This window comes from Equus przewalskii, chromosome 3 (genome assembly GCF_037783145.1).
Source record: "Equus przewalskii isolate Varuska chromosome 3, EquPr2, whole genome shotgun sequence".
In the NCBI taxonomy this organism is placed as follows: domain Eukaryota; kingdom Metazoa; phylum Chordata; class Mammalia; order Perissodactyla; family Equidae; genus Equus; species Equus przewalskii.
This window is the reverse complement of record NC_091833.1, coordinates 35,000,350-35,020,702: the sequence shown is the minus strand read 5'-3', so window position 1 is coordinate 35,020,702 and position 20,353 is coordinate 35,000,350. Positions and strand designations below refer to the sequence as shown.

Genomic DNA, 20,353 nt, shown 5'->3' with positions numbered 1-20,353 from the left:
TGCGCTCACGTGTGGGAACCACACTGCAGTGAAGAAAATGGCCCCCAGAGCTTCTCTTAGTACTGTTAGCGTGGCAAAAGTATTGTGCAAATTATCTCCATGGCACTGAACACGTGGCTCAGCTGGAGCACGGCGCACAGCACTGTATGAGAAACCCTGTCAACAAGTGGATGCAGCAGCAAACAGTCGTGGGCAGAATCGAGCCGCTCAGCACAGCATCAGGGTCAGCTGGAGTCTGTGCCGAGAGAGACGCAAAGAAGGAAGCGTGTGCCCATGTGACGCCATCTGTACGAAGTCTGTGCTGGCACAGCCTCTGCAGAGGCTGAGGGGTCCAAACGGCGGGCTCTCACGTCTGTTAGGCCGTTGAACGGTACAACGGAGATGGTGTGGGGCATCGGACATGTCACACCTCAACACCATTTGCTGTCTAACAGTGAGCTGTTCAGGGTTCTCTAAGTGTTTCTGAGGCCTGTTAGCAGATTCCATTCAGGACGAAAAACCCTGCCGTGTAGAGCTTTTCACTGCCTGCCACGCAGGAGGTCCCGGGCTACTTCCTGCTAACCAGTTAACCAACGTGAGAACGAGTCCGAAAGCAGGACCGGCGGTGTGGCAGGAACAGGAGCCAGGCCAGTCTGCGCAGACGTGGGCTGCTTCGGCCCTCCGGTATCAGGGCCACCTTGACCTCCGAGTGCCCTGAAGTGCCCAGGAAGCTGCAGGAGGGGAGGCCACCTTCACTCTGGGGCTGCGACCCAAGGCCTTGCATGCTAGGTGTCATGACGTTCACATAATAAGTTCTAAATGTTTCTAACTTCTCACGTTAGTCGCATCTGTTGAGAAGGATCAATATGACCGGTTCCAGGAGCAGGAAAAAAGGTGCAGGACGAGAGGGAGTCTGGCAGGGCTGCTCCTTTTGTGGGCAAGACACAGCTCCGGGGGGAGCATGGTGGGAAACCACCTCCGACCTGCCTGCGGGCCCTCCACTTGCTCCTAGGAGCACAGCTGTCACCATGTGGCCCTGAGGTCCACAGCGGGCAGTGAGGCCAGGTCTGTGCCCTGTGGCCTTTGCACACCTTCCAAGGGTCCCGTGTGCAGTTCCAACTGGGCTTCTCCCCAGACGAGACATGAGAGGGAGGGAGAAGGCTGGAGGGTGCCAGCTTCCTGAGAGGCTGACAACGAGCACTTACCCTGCTTTCCCGGGAGGCGGGGCTGGCTCCCCCTTGGTTCTGATGGAAGGTCTGTGTGGGGAAGGCGTCGGGGATGGGGATGGGGACGAGGAAAAGGACCGGGACCTAGGGAGGAAACAGAGGCATGAGGAGGGAACATCATGCGGCCTGGTCGGCGCCTAGGAACACTGGGGACACCGCCCCAGATGCACAGAGAGGCCACCACGAGTTTCTACTGATTTGCCTCAGATTTAAAATGGATTTCAGGCAGTCCTTGGTCATTCCCTGAAGTACACCATCAAAGGAGAAAGGAGAGTGCTGGTGGTCCTCCTGGAGGCCGTGGGGCCCAAGGCAAGATGCAAAAGGCACAGGCTCTGCTCTCCATGCTCCTACGAAACTCCGACAAGAGGACACAGCCTGACCTGGCCATGGCAAGACCAAGGGACCGAGGACCAAGCCGGGGAACTGGGCAGATTTGCTCGGGGCTGAGTGGGGACCTGAAGCAGGGGCTGAGGGTGGCTCTGAGCACGACAAGGCAGGCCTGTGAACAGACGTGACAGCGCTAAGAGGTAGGGGCTGGCCCGGGGAGTGTTCCAGCTGAAGGAAACTGTGACGAGCTCCATTTCGACACAAGTTTCAGGTGTCAGCAGGATGGATAAAGAGTGCTGGGAAAGGGCCGTTGGGCTGGGAGGGGTTCCAGGAGGCACGGCCTGGCCAGGCTGCTGACTCCTCTGTACCGGGATTCACGATGACATCACACAGGAGGTAAGCCTTCGAAAGGCTCATGGGTTGGCCGGTTTTTCCCCTACTTAGAATCTGTCATATAAGATTTTCAACATTTTCAGCAAAACTACCACTACAGCTAAAGTAACAGCAGACTCCCGCAGTCACACCGGCTGCGATGTTCAAAGACAGAGCCGCACAGGAGAGACGCCTGTCTCCTCTCCTGTCCTCAGACCCCTTTACTTGGCAGGGGCCGCCGCGGCAGCAGATGGGGAAGAATGCCCAAGATGACTTCCAGGAAGCTTCTGTAAGACAGTGCAGCATGGTGTCCCCGCCAAGACGTCCTCCTCGGGGTCACTCCCTCCCTGTGCCCGTTCCTCAGAAGGGGCTGCTGCAGAGCCAGTGCCCCCATGCGGGGAGCAGGCAGGGCAGCACTCCTGTCACTGTCCGCAGTGGCCACATACACGCACCCAGGGGCAGCCGCGGCATGGGCCAGGGGAGAGCTCTGCTGAGTGACCGGACACAGGAACGGTCCTGGTTGGCAGTCAGCGGGGCCCAGAGGGGAGGTGAGCAGTGAAGAGAGTGCTCCATCTTGTGGAAATGGCTAAGAAGCTTAGGATCCAATTGGGAGGCTACTCTGCAGCTGATGAGGGACAGTTTGGGACACAGGGCTGGGTCCCGAGTGGAGCTTCTCAGAGCTGGGTGACGAGGAAGTCGAGCTCCCTCCTTGGGGTACACCCGCAGGGAAGGGCAGCCAGGTTCCTGCCGAATTCCTCCTACTGGCCCCAGAGGCGAGCCCCGTGCTTCACTCAGTGTGAAGGCCTGGCCACCCGTGAAACTGAGCTGGCGGTTCTTTCTCCCGCCATTGAAACCTTGGGCCTCCTCACAGCTGCCCCCAGCCCTGACCTCAGACAACGCCACAGGCCTTTTTCCCAATCTCGCCTAGTGTCACCAACTGCACACATAGAGGACAGACTGGAGGTGACTCCTCACCCCGACTATGACTCCCTAAACCTCCAAATGTCTCAGCGTGGCTCAGGGTTCTTCCCCACGGCTCATCAGTCTTGTTTCTGAAATGAAGCCACACATGGTTTCTCTTATCGTTGATGCTCTGATCAGCGTCCTCTCTGCCTTCTACCTCGCCTCCTACATGCAGCAACCCTGACTGCCCCACGACTGGCGGCCTTCCTCTGCTGCCCTTGGGTGCTGCTTATACTCCTGGCAGGAAGGGCGTGAGGCCCGGTGCCCACAGCTGACCCTCTAGACATCCTTAGAAAGAAGTGTGTTTTTCTTTCCCACAGCTGTCACTCTGCACAAGATCCAACATTCACAGAAAACAGGCCCCACGTGTAATCTACTCCGTTTGTTCTTTGCCCCACTAAAAATGTCAACTTGAACATCAGATCTAGTGACTTCGGTGGTCTCTTCACGCTGTTCTGGTCCTCTCTGCAACCTAAGATGACTGCCAGCAAGGGGCACACTGGGGACAACAGCCCACCGCAAGCTGGCACATCTGCTGACAGGCCTCCCAAAGAAGTGTGTGTGGGGGGTCTGCGTGGGGTTCTGTTCACTCACTGGGATGAGAGCCCCCACAGCTACTCCCGTGGCGTTCAGGGAGAGCTGTGCTGCGTGCGGGGACAGAGCGAAGTGACAGTGGAGCTCGGAGAGGGCGCAGACAGGACTGAGAGCTTGGTGAGCGTCTGCGTTGTCAAGGAGGAAGCTACAGGACAGCAGCCTCCCTCCGCGCTAGGATTCTTCTCTCCCAACTAAACCCTGAACGGGGCCAAGGGAGAGGAAGGGGAGCCGGGTGGGGTCCCCACAGGGGCATCTCACTCAGGCTGGCAGAACGAGACAGAAAGGGACTAAGCCAGCCAGTGGTTTCTCCAGGGCTGGACAGGGGGTGCGATGACATCGGGTCTGTGCACAGGTGGGCACATGGCAACGTGACCGCTGGGAAGCTCGAGAACCAAAGACAGAGCGCACTTTCCTGTTAATCACGGAACCAAAGACTGTTCCCACCAACAACAACCAAGAATCCTCTACAACTCCAGACAGAGTCTGCCTCTTTCTTTTCAACTGGGAAAACACACAACTTGTTTGATCCTCCTAGAACAGTCGAGAACTCCACGTGAAGATGGAAATGTTCTACATGTGAACACCCAAATGGGGCTCACGCACACTTCAGAATTTTCACTGTACTGGAAAGTGAACTGCAACGTGTGGCTGGCCGCCTCCAGTGGACAGTGCAGCTACACATGGTGTGGCTGGGGCTGGCGCTGACCCCATAGCTGCCTTATTTCTCACTTTAGCAAACCCCCAAAACAGGCCAGCGTAGGTGCTGCTTCTGAACCACCGACTGACGTGCGCTGTGTTCAGAACTCCCAGCACCTGCAGTTTATCTGGCATCTTGCTGCGTGCTCCATTTCAGAATCGACCACGGGACAAACAACCTAGCGACTCTGTTCTGAAAACTGAGTCCCTGGACAAACACGTCAGGACAGAGACCTGTCACCACCCAGGCACCTCTAGACGCTGTGGGTCGCACCCAGAGGTGCCCACATCCACTGCAGCTGCTGGGCCGCGGGGACGTACCTGGACCGGCTGCCTGAGAATGAGCTGTGTCTGGAAGACCGGCTGGAGTAGGAGCTGTAGGACGAGGACCTGGACCGGGAGCGGGACGAGCCAGAGCCAGAGTAGGACGATGACCGTGATGATGACCTGCACAATTCGAGGAAGGGGCGGGGGCTGAGTCTTCCTCCGGCCGCCTGCCCACTGTGCTGGATGATGGCTACACGTGCATGCACACCCCCCTGACACCTGTGTGGAGACACTGCCATCCAGTCCCCCTTCTGGTGGGAACGGTGTTTAGAAACTGACAGCTGGTGTGCTCATTTTTGCGGAGCGACAGCTCCTGGGCCCTTGGTGGACAGAGCCAGGACATGTGCGCCACGTGTGTAGGTAAGCATGTTTGACCCGTGTGTGTACCTCTCTATCTGTCCACCCGTGCATGCAGTGAACCCTGAGCCCAAACTGACCCTTCCGGGCCCCTCTAACACCCCAGACTCCTCCCGGTGCCCCTTTCCCATCTGTACTCCTGTCTCTGGCGAGGAAACTCAGCTCTCACCCGCCATCCTCACTGGGCCGTTCAGGCCCAGCATGCACACACGTTTCTGAGCTGCTAGCCAAAATCGCAGGAGAAGGGGACAGACAGAGCAGATGATGGGGCTCAAGCCCTTCTTCTGCTCTTCGGCCTCACAGCGTCCCTCCCAGAGCGACTTAGGCCAGCGCTGCTCCTCCCTGCCTCCCAGGCCAGGTCTGTGCTCCATTCTGGGCCACCCGTGTCCTGGCTGACCCGGTGTTTATTTTGGGCTATGCGAAGCTCCTCTGTCTGTCCGCTTGGCCGCTGCTGCTCTAGCGCCCCAGTCACTCCACAATCTGCTGGCCAGCCACACCCCTCAGCCCCACCGACTCGCCCTCAGGCAGCAAGGGCGCAGCGCGGCCTGCCACGCTTATGGAGCAGCCATTCGGGGCAGCGGCCTCCTTACCTGGAGGAATTGGAGGCTGAGGCTGACGAGGCTGATGTTTTTCGACGCCTCCGTGCCCGGCTAGGGGAGACTGACACCCCGAGTTTCTTCTTGGGAGACTTGGACCGGCGCCAAGGGTCCTTCCACTCGTCGGCTCGCTTCACCTGTGGCCCTGCAGAGGCGACCTCCTTCTTTGGTGGCTCAGCTTGACGGCTAAAATCACAGAGCTATTAGTAACTCCCAGGCCACCTTCCACTTGATAGCACTGCTGTATGCTGCAAGAAACTGAGAGGTGAGGACTGTGACAGCACTGGCTTATTTGGGGAATGCCTGAAAACTAAAGGGTTCTGGACAAGAGGCAGCAGATACTCCCCTCACAACAAAGCTCACCGTGAACCAGAACCTCAGAGCTCTCCACAAGGCTCCACGCACACGCAGCTTTTTCAGGGGGATGTCTCTCTCCTTCATGGCACCTCCCATACTGGTACTTACTGAATTCCTATCTTTCCCACCACCCTGCGAGCTCTGGGTAGGACAGGGACGGAGCTGGCTCCTCCAACACACTCCCTCTAGAGCCAGCACCCGGGGTGCACAACAAACACTTATGAAATTAAAGGGTAATGAAGTACGTTTGTTTTCAAATGCATTAGAAAGTTGGTGAATTATCAACCCAAGCCTTAAACATTTCCTCTGTTCTCTGACTTAGGTTTAAAGAGCCTGGTTTAATTCACCCAGAGAACATCCTGAAGAGAGCCCCAGAGAGAGAGAAAGGAGACAGCAGCCCAGAGAAGGTCACAGGGGCGCCCAGAGAAAAGCCATTAACTGCCAGTGGTCAAGACTGAGGGCTAGTGGGTTAGTGAGAGGAGTACAAGGCCCGACCAGCAACTTCTCCGGGATCCCGGTGGGGCTGCACACGCTGTGACCGGTGGGCAGACGAGATCAAAGCCTTCACAGTAAAGCCACACTCTGCGGTAGCCAGTGGACCAGAAGAACCCAGGAGCCCTCCTCCCAGGAAGGAGGCAGCTGGCGACGGAGTCCTGACCATGTGAGCCTGCCCACCCCACTCAGGAGCTCAGGGTGGAGAGAAAGGGGGAGCAGGGAGCTCTGCCGTGCTGGGCGGAAGCTGAGACCAAGCCAGGGTGCCCTGCGCCCCACAGAAACACCCCACAAACCAAAACATCTTCCCTGAAAACAGCCAAAGTGCAGGGGCCCAGAACCACTAATGGCAGTTTAATGTGAAGGCATCTGTTGGCCTTGTGATATATGTTTTTATTAATTAAAAAATCATATAGGAGCCGGCCCAGTGGCGCAGGGGTTAAGTTCGCACGTTCCGCTTCTCAGCGGCCCAGGGTTTGCCCGTTCGGATCCCAGGTGCGGACACAGCACCGCGTGGCAAAAGCCATGCTGTGGGAGGTGTCCCATGTATAAAGTAGAGTACGATGGGCATGGATGTTAGCTCAGGGCCAATCTTCCTCAACAAAAAGAGGAGGATTGGCAGTAGTTAGCTTAGGGCTGATCTTCCTCAAAAAAAAAAAAAAAAAATCATATAATTTAAAATTTTCAGAAAATACACAAAGTAGAAACAAGGAAATAAAAATCTCATCATCTTCTTCTCTGGGGACAGCCAATGCCAGCATCTCTGCGTCCCCTCCCCACCTTTCTCGTATTTTCCTTGATGAACACTCACGTGTGCACTCACACTAATTTTGAACACAACTGGGACCTGCCTGCATACTGCTCGGCCAGCAAGGGGGCTCTCTCTTCCCACGTCGTCCATCTGTGGACACGTGGTCTTGACTATGTGATAATTCACTGTCACACGTCACAACATCCGAACATTTCCATACTGTTAGCTGTTTCTAACTTAAAAAAAAGCAACATTAAAATGACCCTTTACGCCACAACTAGAAGGACCTGCAACTAAGATATACAGCTATGTACCAGGTGGGATTTGGGGAGATAAAGCAGAAAAAAAAAATGACCATTTATATATAAATCCTTATGGACGTCTTGTCTTTTTAAGCGCAAATTCCTCAGAAGTGGAGTCAGTGGGCCACAGGAGAGGAGCTTTTTACAGGTTCTTGGTAAGTTGTTGACTACTTTCCCTGAAAGTGAAACCAAGTGAGACTCCCCAGCTGTGCGAGGTTCCCAGTGACCTCGCTCTCAACGAGTCTGGGCTCCTGCGCCACAAAGACCACAAGTACCACCCAGTCGAAAATCAGCCCCAAGCTGGGCAACAGCGTCCACAGAAATGGCTCCCGTTTGTTGCCTGAGGTCCCCAAGGGCTGGAAGGTTCATCCTCCGGGCTTCCTGGCCACCTGTGAGTGTTGGCAGCCTGCTTTGTTCCTGGCCAGTCTTCCAGAAGCTCTTCACACACGAAGGCCCTGCATTTCCCCAGGCTATTTGTGTGAACCGTGTTGGCGGTGGTGGCTGACACTTTCAGTTGTCAAACCAACCTCTTCTCTGCGTAGTTTCCTTTAGGTTCGCGGAGCCCCTCTCCACTCCAGGTCACAGTCACTACATTTTATCCTAGCTGATCTGGAGTTTCTTGCCTTTCAACCCTACTCTGTGGTGTGCCTGGAATTAGTCTGTTTTAGTATCTGGTACGTATGGTCCGGCACAAGGGGACGATCCACGACCCTCCCCTGCTGACCATCGCCGCAGGGCTGGCTGACAAGCTTCTCTGTCCTGAACGTGTGATGCAAGGCCGCCTTTGATGTATATAAATTCTTACTGGGAGGGGGGAGTGCTCACGGGCTCTGCTCTCCATTAATCTATCTACTCTCATTCTGAAAGCCCATCTGCAGACAGGGCCACAACATAGTCAAAATTCCCAATACTCTTAATGTTCACAGATTTCTTGGTGCATCCTGCCTATGTCTCCCTATGGAGGAACTTGAGCAGTGCTGTCAGACCCCGCTCCCCTAGTCCCACTGGGCTTTGCATTTGAAAGTTGTATTACACTTACGAACAGCATCTTGCCTTTTCTTCATGTCTTCTTTTACGGGTGTCAGCAAAGGATAATAGTTTTCTTCATAAAAGATCCTGCCTTTTTGGGACTGATTTTTAGTTACTGCGGATTCTCCACCACCAGCATCTTGGTCTACACCTGGCTTTGCTGTGACTAGCATCTAGTTAGATCACATCGTAACAATTAAAAACCATTGCCTGTTGATATTTTCTGAACCGTTTAGTCAGTCAATCTACAACTAGCAAGTTCCACACCTATCAGGCCCAACACCTAACACTTAACACTGCCCCAGGGACACAGTAAACTGAGGCCTAAAATCCCTGCTATCTCAGCCCCAAAGCCTGAAAGCTGCTGCCACACCAGCTCCTCAGCGTGGCCTCCTGGAAAAGCCCAAGAAGGCAGTGAAGCTGTGGGACAGCCCCGGCCTGTTCCAGGCAGCCCGGGCGCTGCTTTCACCTTTACACTTCCTGGGTTACTGTCATTCTGAGGCTGCAACAGGAAATGGAATTCCTTGGCCACCAGGTTTCCCATTAGTCACCAGAATGGCCCAGCTCTGTCAACTGCAGCCTTTCTAACAGGGAGAGAGAAGGAGGCGGAAACCCAGGGAGTGACTCATGATGCAGCCACGACAGGACTCAAGTTCTTGCTGTAGCCATGGGGACCCTGCCCCCACCATGGCACGAAAAGAAAACCATATGAGGCCAGAGACGTGGCCAGCACAGGCCTCCACAGGTTCTGAGAGTCAACACTCACCGGGAAGACTCCTTCACTTGCTCTGAGGATAAGACTACAGGTTTTAAAAGCTGGCTCCATGGCTGGCCCTGGGGCCAAGTGGTTAAGTTTGCACGCTCCGCTTCAGCGGCCCAGGGTTTCGCAGGTTCAGATCCTGGGCGCAGACATGGCACCGCTCATCAGGCCATGCTGAGGTGGCGTCCCACATGCCACAACTAGAAGGACCCACAACTAAAATATATAACTGTGTACTGAGGGGATTTGGGGAGGAAAAAGCAGGGGAAAAAAAAAAAAAAGAAGATTGGCAACAGTGGTTAACTCAAGTGGCAATCTTCAAATAAATAAATGAATAAATAAAAGCTGGCTCCTTGAACAGTGCCAGAAAGAGGCCTGGAGGAGCCCCAAAGCCTCTCATTCACTGTTCCAGTGCCCAGACTTGGGGACCCAAACCAGGAAGAAATGGTTTCAGACTTGGATGCACAACTAAAATCATCAATTTTAATGGTAGATGTTTTGGAAAGAAAAAAATGACTGAATGAACTGTCAGTAAAGAGTCCACTAAAAATCCATTTGGGGAAAATGCTAATATAATATTGGAGAGGGGAGAGAGAGCAAGATGGGCGATGCCCCCAGATGCTTGGCCCCACAGCCACTGTGTGCGGCATCTGGGGAGTGTGGCCACTATGCAAAAGCAGCCATCCTCTCCAGGCCATCTCTTCTTCCTTACTTCTCTCTTTCTAGAAAGTTTTCCAAACTTTCCTAAATTGCCATGTTTTACATTTATTACAGAACACATCTCAAATGTTATTTAAAATTTCTTCCATCTCTGTAAAGAAAATCTTTTAATACTGTTGACTAGTACATACTTAGGCATTCTACTAAAAACTGGTCTTAGTGACATATTCTCACCTCTCGTGGGGACCTCCGAGGAGAGGCAAGGTCCTGCTCACTGACGGAAGGCGCTAGAGCACAAGGGCTCCTGAAGAGCACAGTGCTGCTGGCGTCAGTCCTCAGCTCTCTGAGCTCACCACCCTCGGGGCCAGCACTCGTCCCGCACCCATCAGGAGGTCAAACACGACCCAGGTGGTAAGGCAACAGTAACTAGAGGACACAGCGTAGGCTGATGTGTGCTCCGCAACTCCTGGAGGAGGCCGGCACCTCTGACCACCGGGCCCACGACCTGCGTCCAAGGTGGCCTGACAGGTTTGCTCTCTGACTGTGGGGCTGGGGTCACACCTGGGCCTCCAGCTGATGGCAGAGAAGTAGGGCTGGACCTCTGCTTTCTGAGAGAGCCCAAGGCACCTGAAGCCAAAGCCCTTCTCTCACTGAATGGCAACAGCCAGAGGAGAGGCTAATGAGACCTGGAAAACCAGAAAGACAAAGAAACCAATGAACCAACCACGACCTCAACAGGCCTGCCACCCCCTCTACACGGCCAGCCACCAAAGCCCCTGTGCCATGTGAAGATGCAGAGGGAGCCGAATGGGGAGCGAGGACCTCGGTGAGGAGGACCAGCACCCAAAGCTGGCAGCACAGACTTGGAATTTGCATAAACACTTCTGAACAGAGAGGGGAAAAAACCCTCCAGTACCCTGGGAGGGAGCAAGTGCCTTCCCCAGATGCAGCCACAACACAATCTTATCTCCCAGGCACCTGACCCTGTGCTCAAGGCCACAGGGGAGAGACTCCAAGGAGCAAAGGTCAGCTGTACCTGTACCTGTGACGACTGTCACACAAATACAACAAAGGGCCCTTAGTCAACTCAGGACACGCCTCACTCTTACATCAGCGGCCAGAGGTGTGCGGTGCCCATGATGCAAGAGTGTCAGGAAACTCCGACCTGAGCAGCTCCAGGTTTGGGGTCAAAGACGAAAAAAGATAAAAAGAATGAAGGCCTCTTCTCAAAGCAAAACATTCAACATCTGATACAGATCTGGGAGAAGGGCCTTCGAAGCACATGGACTTCTCCCAGACTGCACTTGCTTACATGTGTTTCTTGAACAGCTCACAACGCCCTTCACAGCAGCTCTATACTACCTGAATCGGAACCTTTGTGGGGCATGAAACAAAAGACCTGTACTCTGGCCACCTCTCTTAGAACTGAAGGAAACCGCCCACAGGGTCCCAAATGGAGTCCCTGTGTCCCCAAGTGCTGGCTCAGGGCTGCCACATCTCTCTCCTGGACTCCTGGGTGGGCCCCTCCCGCCCAGCCCCCTGTGGACATCCGAGCAGCTCCCAATGCCAGCTGCCCCCCTCTCTGCCCAAACACCGCGCCCGTCCCCCCAAGCGGGGTGGACGCCCGCCAGCTGAAGCAGCCCTGAGCCTGGCAGCCAGTCCCTCCCTCTGGAACACCGACCTCCGGCAGAAGCCCACGAGTCCCCCGTCCAGGACTATCACTTTTTTATGATCCACCCAGCTGGCTACAACCCTCCTCCAGCCTCCACCAAGCTGTTTGGCCCTCTCTCAGGGAAAGTGAGAAAGTGACAGAATTTCTATCTCCTAGTCACGTTTCTCAACCTTGTGATACCTCCAGGACCCAGCAGAAGGCCTGCAACACAGGCCAAGTGCACGCTGACTCAATGGGGCACAGAGCAAAATCCCAGAACCCTGACAATTCCAGGAGCCCAGAGCCTGGTCCTGAGCCACGGCCTCAGATCGAACAGAGCTTCTGCCCACGAAGGGCTGCCCTCACTGCCGACCGTTCTTCCAAGTGAGGCTGGAGAAGGTGGGGCAAGACAGACAGCCCTCTCCAGCGAGGGGAACCAGGGCTGGAGAGCCGCCACTGTAATGCACAGACTTTGAAAATGTACTTCAACTGAATCACAAGCAAGTTGGCCTGAGAGAAAGGCAACTGCTAAGAAGGGTGAGACACATGTTCCCACCCACTCACACTTTAATTTCTGGGTGAACAGAAAGAAGAAAAACCTGCACTGTTTCAAGTGGTGGGCAAGTGTCATTAAGACTTTCTGTTTCAATGGTGAGGGCTTGTCCCTCAAATACATTTTCCGACATTTCCAAGACTACTAACGTTGCGTTAGGTTTTCACATCAGGTCTCTACTTCCTACTGTGGCTCCCCACACTGAATGCACAGCTATAACCGTGGAGAGGACTGTTCGAAGAGGCTCAACAATACCTGGTTCTAATTCATGACTGTATTTGTATTTGTCTCTATTAACCTAATGCCTAGTGACGTCAGATGTCTATACTTAGATATGCGTACATGAAAGACCACTATTTACCTCTCTTTTCATCTTTCTCAAACAGTTGGGCAACTTCTGGACAATTCAGTGGGTACGTAGACAAGAAGTTAAAAAACAGGATCCATTTTTCCTCAAAAATGCCCTGGGCACAATGACTTTCTCAGAAACAAGCAATTAGGCCAAGCCCAGGATGGATTCGAATGAGAGATCAGAAAGGCAAAAGGTTTATTAAATTCCCAGGGGAGTGTCCTGTGCAGCAAGAGAAAGATGAGTGACTGCTTTAAAGGCAAGGTGACATGCTGAGGGGCCTCTCTGAGCCACCTCTGGACGTTGGCTCATCAGGAAGCATTGTGATGCCAGAGCTGGGAGTGGAGCTCGAGGCCAGGGTGACATGCCCATCGCATGGCATTCAGGAGACGGCGCCGTCCTGCTTCCCCAGGTCACGCACATCCTGTGTGGCTGCTGACAGCCATCTGGGTATGGTTGTCTGACACACTGAGGAGCAGCAAAGGTGTGTGACACCACATAGGGGTCTAGACGCAATCAATCACAACTTGTAATGGTCAAGTCCATGAAATCAATGAACTCCAAAATGCAAGATGAGGACACCAATGGGACGAGATGGCACTGAAAGGTGGTGATGAGCCACGGCTGCTGAGGCAGAGCAAAGAGGAAGCCGTGAGCCACCAGCCCCAGCACTGGGCTAGGCCTGGGGAGCAGCTGCGCCCAAGAAAACAGGGAAGGAAAACAGTCCCGAAAGCAGAGGGAAATCTGATAGGTACTTTTTTCAAAAGTGGGAGAGTCACAGATTCCCTTGAAGAAAGCGATGTACACTTGCCCGCCTCCAATGCACCAAGATCCCCAGTGTACCCCAAACTGGAGACAGGTAGGTCAGCATGCTCATGCCAGAGCAGGTCTCAGGGTGAAGTGACAGCCTGCCCAGCACTTGCACTGATGGCCTGTGCGGGGCGAGGGCCCCCTGAGACGGCCCATTACCCCAGTGGGAAACGAGCAGGCTTCAGTGAGGGTGAGGATACGGCAGGAACAGTGCAGCGGATCCCCTAGGAAATAAGAAGCCTGTCATTTCGCCCCCAAGGGACGTCAGGCCTCAAACGTACACTGGAGTGTTTAGTCAACATCTTTAAAGACAGCAGGCAGTCTGGCAATTCCTCCAGGAAGTCTCAATTACTATGTCTATTGAGAATGAAATTAATTTGCACATGCCAATCAACACCCCAATTACCTGCCTCGGCCCCGCCCGATACAGCATGCCCCACTGGCTTGGCTATAAGGATCAGGAGGAGGCTTCACAAAAGGGGTTTCCCTTGTTTACACTGATGTGTTCTATAGAATTGTTTAGTCTAAAAACAGCCCTGATGTGGGAGTGGACAGGAGGCCTCAAAAGGCGTAATTACCGCAGGAAAACCTGGACCAAGACAGTGACACAATCTCTAAACATCCTTACATTGTACTGAGCCTACAAGGTCTGGAGGAAAGCTGACAAGGAATTCCTGGGGCGGCCATTTGATAGAACACAGCTCACCCGCCGCCTGCCCGAGAGGGGCGCAGCTCAGGCAGGTGAGGGAGAAGTGAAGGGAAGACGGCTGACAGGCGGCGGGCGAGAGGAAGGGGGCCCCTGGCATCGCAATGGCGCATCCCACGGCTCACTGGTGCGTGCCTGCGCCTCCCGCTCCTGGCCAACGGCAGGGCTGGGGTTAAAGAGCTCTTGCTGGCCACAGACAAAACAGAAGAATCATCACACTTCATTAAAGTTTATCATCATCTACTCTGACTGATGGCCCCTGGACCCTGCAAGTAATATTCCCAGTGGATTCTGCCTCACTGTACAGAGTCCCTCAGGCAGTGGCTGAAGACAAAAGCTTCTCAAGGCTCCTCCTGGATGGAGTTATGTCATTCTGTTTTAGGTGAGAAAAGTTCTTTTCATTCAGCTGCTGATGAAAAATCCTCAACCTGTCAAGAGCTAAACAAATAAAGCCTACTTTATAGTATAGTATATAGTATGGAAGGAAGATCATATAACGTTTTACTGTAGGGAAATTCAGCCACGTCCTGAACAAGTGGGCATGCCCGCTCTGGCTGATCCAAGGAAAAGGAAATAGGAGGACCATGCTAGAAATTCTGCTCTGGCAGTGGGCTGGCAGGGTTCCAGCCAGGGCGATCAAAGCTGGGGTTCGGGACTCCCTAGTGCCAGTGAGACAGGCTGAGTTCAGACCAAGTGATGGGGAGTGCCCTGCCTCTGCTGGTGGCAGCAGGTGCTGGGGGCGCAGGCCCACAGGAGCCCGCTGAGAGTTCTGGGAAGAAAAGGAGAGGCCGGAACCCCACAGAAGGAGACAAACCAGGCCAGAACCCGCTGGAGAGCAGAGAGCTGCTCTGATTTTAGGAAGGACTCACTCAGTCCCGCCTCCTGAACCTGACCTGCTGGAGCGGCTGAGTCCTCAGCGACCCCTTCCCTCACTTGAGAACCCATGGCTGTGCAAACAGAGCGACGGAGGCTGTTCTTCACAGTGACCTGCTGCCTGGGGGCCGAGCCAATAAATGCTACGGCCTTTAAAACCCTCTTTGTGGGTTCAAGTGACACTTCCTCTCGTGGGGTCAGCAGTAGTGGAAACAGGAATGAGCACCAGATGGGCCTGTCTCATACACACTGTCCTGTCCCTGGGTTACTGACGAGCAGGGACACACAGCTGACCTGTGCAGCTGCCCTCCAACAGGCACTCTCAAAGCACACTCGTGTGTGTAAGTGTCCCTGAGCTGGAAATATAGACCTCTGACTTGCAAGAGTTGCCTGGCTTCTTGGAAACAACAGGACATGTTAGCAGGGGCTGGGGAAGGGGGTTTGTGGCCAGAGTAAATACGCCTGTAAATGACAAAACCAGTAAAGTGGACTTGCTGATGTGACTCAGGCATCCATGGAGTCACATGGGCAGAGTGACACTCTGACCTAGACATGCGTCTCTGCTTCTCAGACCAACAGTCTGTATAAGCATGAAAACAGCCATTTGATGAATCTGGCTGGAAAGCAGACTGAGTTAGTTCTGTTTGCAGAATTCAGTCTGTGATTTTCCCTGTCCTACAACACTCACTGCATCACATAAGGTCAAAACGCAGGCTGCGACCAGAGCCACAACTCAGAGTACCCAGCAAATGTTCTGAGACTGCAGTGCCCCCCAGGGGGTTACATTCTAGAAGGGTGACAGATGGCAACAGATGAGTAAACAAGTTGTATGACACCAGGGGGTGAGAAGAGCTATGAGGAATAAAGCAGGGTAGGGAGACAGGAGTGAGTGGGGGATGCGAGAACAGGCTGGGCTGGGGTGCGGCTGATGAAGTGCAGAGGCGGCCGTGAGCAGAAGGGAGCTGGGCCTCCTCCTCCCAGCGGTGCTCCCACGGGGACCGCAGCCCCAGGACCGAGTCCACTCTGGAAACGCTGTGCAGCTTAGGGGAAAGGGCTTCTGTCAAACAGGGGCTTCAAAGGGACCAACAACAGAGAGTCAGGATCAGGCTGTTCCATTCAAATGAATACATAAACGTCAAGATAACTGAAAGAGTGATTACTGTAAAAAAAGATTCATCAACGCAGTCTCTTAAAGAACAAACTCTCAGCGCATCTAAACTATGGGATTTACTCTGAGTGTTCTTTGAGAACATTACTTTGCCCAATGTTAGGAAAGTATGAAAAAACCCAGCAAATTTAGGGAGGTCAGTTCACTGCAACCCCGAGGATGACAACAGTCAGAGGCGGCACTTACACAAACCGGGGGCCCTGCTGCAGCCACAGATAACCTTAAAACGGAAGACTCCTGTCCTGACATCTACTGTCAGAAACAGATGCACACAGGAAAGGAGCTCGTCCAATAAAAAGGACAAGATACAGGAATGAGGTTCTGGTTTCACCCACCAAACACTGTTAGAACCAATAAAACCAACGCAGTCAAGTTGCAGGACACAAACCCACACGCAAGACCCAGATCTGTGTCTGCACACTAACAACAAATAATCTGAAAGAGAAACAAAGGTGACAATCCATTTAGAACCGAGCCAAAAAAGAATAAAATACCAGGAATAAATTTAACCAAGGGGGTGAAAGACCTGGACACTGAAAACTATAAGACACTGATGAAAGAAACTGAAGATGACACAAAGAAATGGCAAGATGTTCTGTACTCACGGACTGAGAATCAACATTATTAAAATGCCCATACACCCAAAGCCATCTGCAGATTCAATGCAATCCTTACCAAAATTCTAATGACAGTTTTCACAGAAACAGAACAATGCTAAAATTTGTGCGAAACCACAAAAGACCCCAAATAGCCACAGCAATCCTGAGAAAGAAGAACAAAGCTGGAGGCATCATGCTCCTTGATTTCAAGCTGTACTATGAAGCAACAGTAATCAAAACAGTATGGTACTGGCATAAAAAGACACATAGAACATGTAACAGAACAGCAAGTCCAGAAAGAAACCCATACATCTATGGTTAATCAATACTTGACAAGCGAGCCATGAATACTCAAAGCGGGAAAGGACAGTCTCTTCAACATATGGTGCTGGAAAAACTGGACAGTCACAGGCAAAAGAATGAAACTAGACCCTGTCTTACATGACTCACAAAAATTAAATCAAAGTGGGTTAAAGACCTAAATATGAGACCTGAAACCATAAAACTCCTAGAAGAAAACAGAGAAAAAGCTCCTTCACATTGCTCTTGGCAATGATTTTTGGATATAACACCAAAAGCAAAGGCAACAAAAGCAAAAATAAACAAGTGGGATTATATCCAATTGAAAAGCTCCTGCACAGCAAAGGAAACCATCAACAAAATAAAAAGGCAACCTATCAAATGGCAGAAAATATTTGCAAACCATCTACCTGATAAGGGGTTAATATCCAAAAAATGTATGGAACTCACATGACTCAACAACAAAAGACCAAATAATTCTATCAAAAAGTGGGCAGGGGAACTGAACAGACATTTTTCCAAAGAAGACACAGATGGCCAACAGGTATATGACCAGGTGCTCAACATCACTAATTATCAGGGAAATGCAAATTGAAAACACAATAAGCCATCACCTCCCACCTGTCAGAATGGCTGTGATCAGAAAGACAAGAGGTGACAAACGTTGGGGAGGATGTGGAGAGAAGGGAACCCTTGTGCACTGTTGGTGGGAAGGTAAATTGGTGCAGCCACTACGGGAAACAGTATGGAAGTTCCTCAAAAAATTAAAAATAGAACTACCACGGGGCTGGCTCAGTGGCAGAGTGGTTGAGTTGGCGTGCTCTGATTCGGCGGCCTGGAGTTTGCAGGTTTGGATCCTGGGCACGGAACTAGCACAAACTGCTCATCAAGCCATGCTGTGGCAGCATCCCACTTAAAATAGAGGAAGGTTGGCACAGATGTTAGGTCAGCAACAATCTTCCTCAAGCAAAAAGAGGAAGATTGGCATTGGACGTTAGCTCAGGGTTAATGTTCCTCACACACAAACACACACAACGTAGAACTAGCATATGATCCAGCGATCCCATTTCCGGGTATTTATCCAAAGAAAATGAAATTACTATCAAAGAGATATCTGCACTATCTCACTATCAAAGCGATATGTTTGCTGCAGCACTATTCTCCATAGCCAAGACCTGCAAACAATATTAAGTGTCCACCAACAGATGAACGGATACAGAAGTGGCGGTATCAAGAGTCACGTGCCACATAACGGCATGTCAGTCACCGATGGCAGCGCCCTAAGATTACTGCCATTTAGCCTCGGTGTGTTGTAGGCTCTGCCATGTAGGTTTGTGTAAGTGCTGTAGGGGAGGAAGAAATTTTCCTGTACCCTTCTAGTTTCTTCTGGTTGGTCTAAGAATTAAATTGACATGACACAGATCAAGGGGAGAAAAACAAACAAAAGATTAGTAACATGTATACCTGGGAGAAACCCAGGAAAACAGTAACTCATTAAAATGGCTGAAGCCCTCACGTTAAATACCATCCTCAGCTAAAGACAGAAGATGATGTTGGGGCTGAGGAGAGTCAAGGACTTCAAAGGGAAGGAAGGCAATTCACAGGTAGGTGACAAGGAGCAACGTCTGGAAAACAAGTGTTTGGCCACCTAGAAACAGAAGAACACAGAGGGGAGCCCAACAAATCGGCTTTTCTAGGTTCTTCCTTGTCTTCCCCCTAGTTCATGTGATGCTAAGGTGAGAGTTCACTTCCTGAGACAAGTTTTTTTTTTATCTGACTGAATTCTTATTTAGGCAGTTAAGGGGGAGGTGAGAAGAAAAACTGTGAGTCTGTTATTTCTTAAAAATAATCAGTCTAGGGGCCGGCCCTGTGGCTGAGTGGTTAAATTCCCACGCTCTGCTTTGGCAGCCCAGGGTTTCACAGGTTCGGATCCTGGGTGTGGACATGGCACAGCTCATCAGGCCATGCTGAGGCGGCGTCCCACATGCCACAACCAGAAGGACCCACAACTAAAAAAAATATACAACTATGTACTTGGGGGATTTGGGGAGCCAAAGGAAAAAAAAATCAGTCTAAAATAATCCTCACGTTAAAGAGACACATTTTAGGATGGCAAATTTTGTTCTCCTTTCGTATGCTCTATGATGGTCGCACAATGACAAAATCTCCTAATGCATTTTTCAGAATGCACCCCGTCATTAAGCAAGCTATGACTGTATATACGAGGGAATATTACTTGGCCATAAAAAATGACATCATGCCATTTGCAACAACACGGATGGACCCGGAGGGCATTATGCTAAGTGAAATAAGTCAGGCAGAGAAAGACTCTCTGTTCTCACTATATGATCTCACTTACATGTGGAATCTAAAAAAGCCAAAATCAGAGACGCAGGGTAGAATGGTGGTTGCCGCGTGCTGGGGGGGGGCGGGTGGGAGAAATGGGGAGGTGTGGTCAAATGGCACAAATTTCCAGTTATGAGGTGAATATGCTCTGGGGAGCTAATGTGCAGCACAGTGACTAGAGCTGGCATACTGCACTGTACACCTAAAAGTTGCTAAGAGCGCAGGTCTTAAATGTTCTCACCATACACACACAAAGTGTAACTGTGTGAGGTGATGCTGGTATTAACCAGCTTTATTGTGATAACTGTTTTGCATTATGTCCCTCTATCAGATCATCACACTGCACACCTTGAACTCGCACAATGGGATAGGTCAACTGTGCTCAATAAAGCTAGGGAAAAAAAATAAGAGGCTTTCCCTTAAAAAAATTAAAAAAAAAAAACAGGGACATCATCAAGAAAGCGGAACGACAACCCAAAGAAAGGGATAAAGTATTATTTGAAATCATAGCTGATAAGGGACTCGTATCTAGAATATATAAAGAAGTCTTACAACTCAAAAATAAAGACAACCAAACTACAAAATGGGCAAGAGATCTGAGTAGACGTTTCTCCAAAAAAAACATACCCACGGCCACTGAGCACACGACAGGATGCTCGACACCACTGCGCGCCCCGCGGACGGGACCGGAGGGCGGGCCGGGGAAGAGGCGGCCCGCGCGCGGCAGGCGGGAACGTAAGCGCGGCGCCGCTGGGGTCCGGCGGCTCCTCCGGGGAAAACACGGAGCACGGGCCCCACAGGTCCCTCCGAGGCGTGCGCCCAGGAGAGAGGGAGCCGCGCCCGGGACGCTCACCTTCAGGGCGGCCAGAAGGCGGAGACAACCGCACCGGAGGACGCGCGACCCCCCACGCAGCGCCGGTGGGCACGAAGAGGGGCGCAGGGCCGCGTGGAGGAGCCCGGGGACACCCTGCTGGGTGGGCAGCCACGAGGACCCTCAGTCCTGACCCGCGATGCGCCCCGCCAGGAGCGCGCACCAGAGCGCGGAGCCGCCGGCTGTGAGCCTCCTCTCGGGAACGAGAGGGTTTTAAAGTCGCAGCGGCGGCGCCACCACTCCGCACATGCGGGACACCGGCGGATGGACTTGAGCTACGTGTTCACTGGGTGAGGAAGGCCGGCGCTGGGCCGGCATCGGCGCGCCCTCGGACGCGGG

The 20,353-nt window shown here is 52.4% G+C and overlaps 1 protein-coding gene across 2 annotated transcripts in view; it reads right to left on the bottom strand.

Annotated features, from left to right (window-relative positions):
• The window catches only part of ZC3H18 (zinc finger CCCH-type containing 18), a 60,623-nt gene that overhangs the window by 6,324 nt on the left and 33,946 nt on the right, over positions 1 to 20,353 (bottom strand). For both annotated transcript variants that reach the window (XM_070613958.1, XM_070613959.1), the window contains 3 exons: positions 5,432 to 5,623; positions 4,479 to 4,604; positions 1,185 to 1,289 (listed from right to left, as the gene is read on the bottom strand). In XM_070613958.1, the coding sequence (XP_070470059.1) occupies positions 1,185 to 1,289; positions 4,479 to 4,604; positions 5,432 to 5,623 (423 nt within the window). The remainder of the gene's footprint in view (positions 1 to 1,184; positions 1,290 to 4,478; positions 4,605 to 5,431; positions 5,624 to 20,353) is intronic.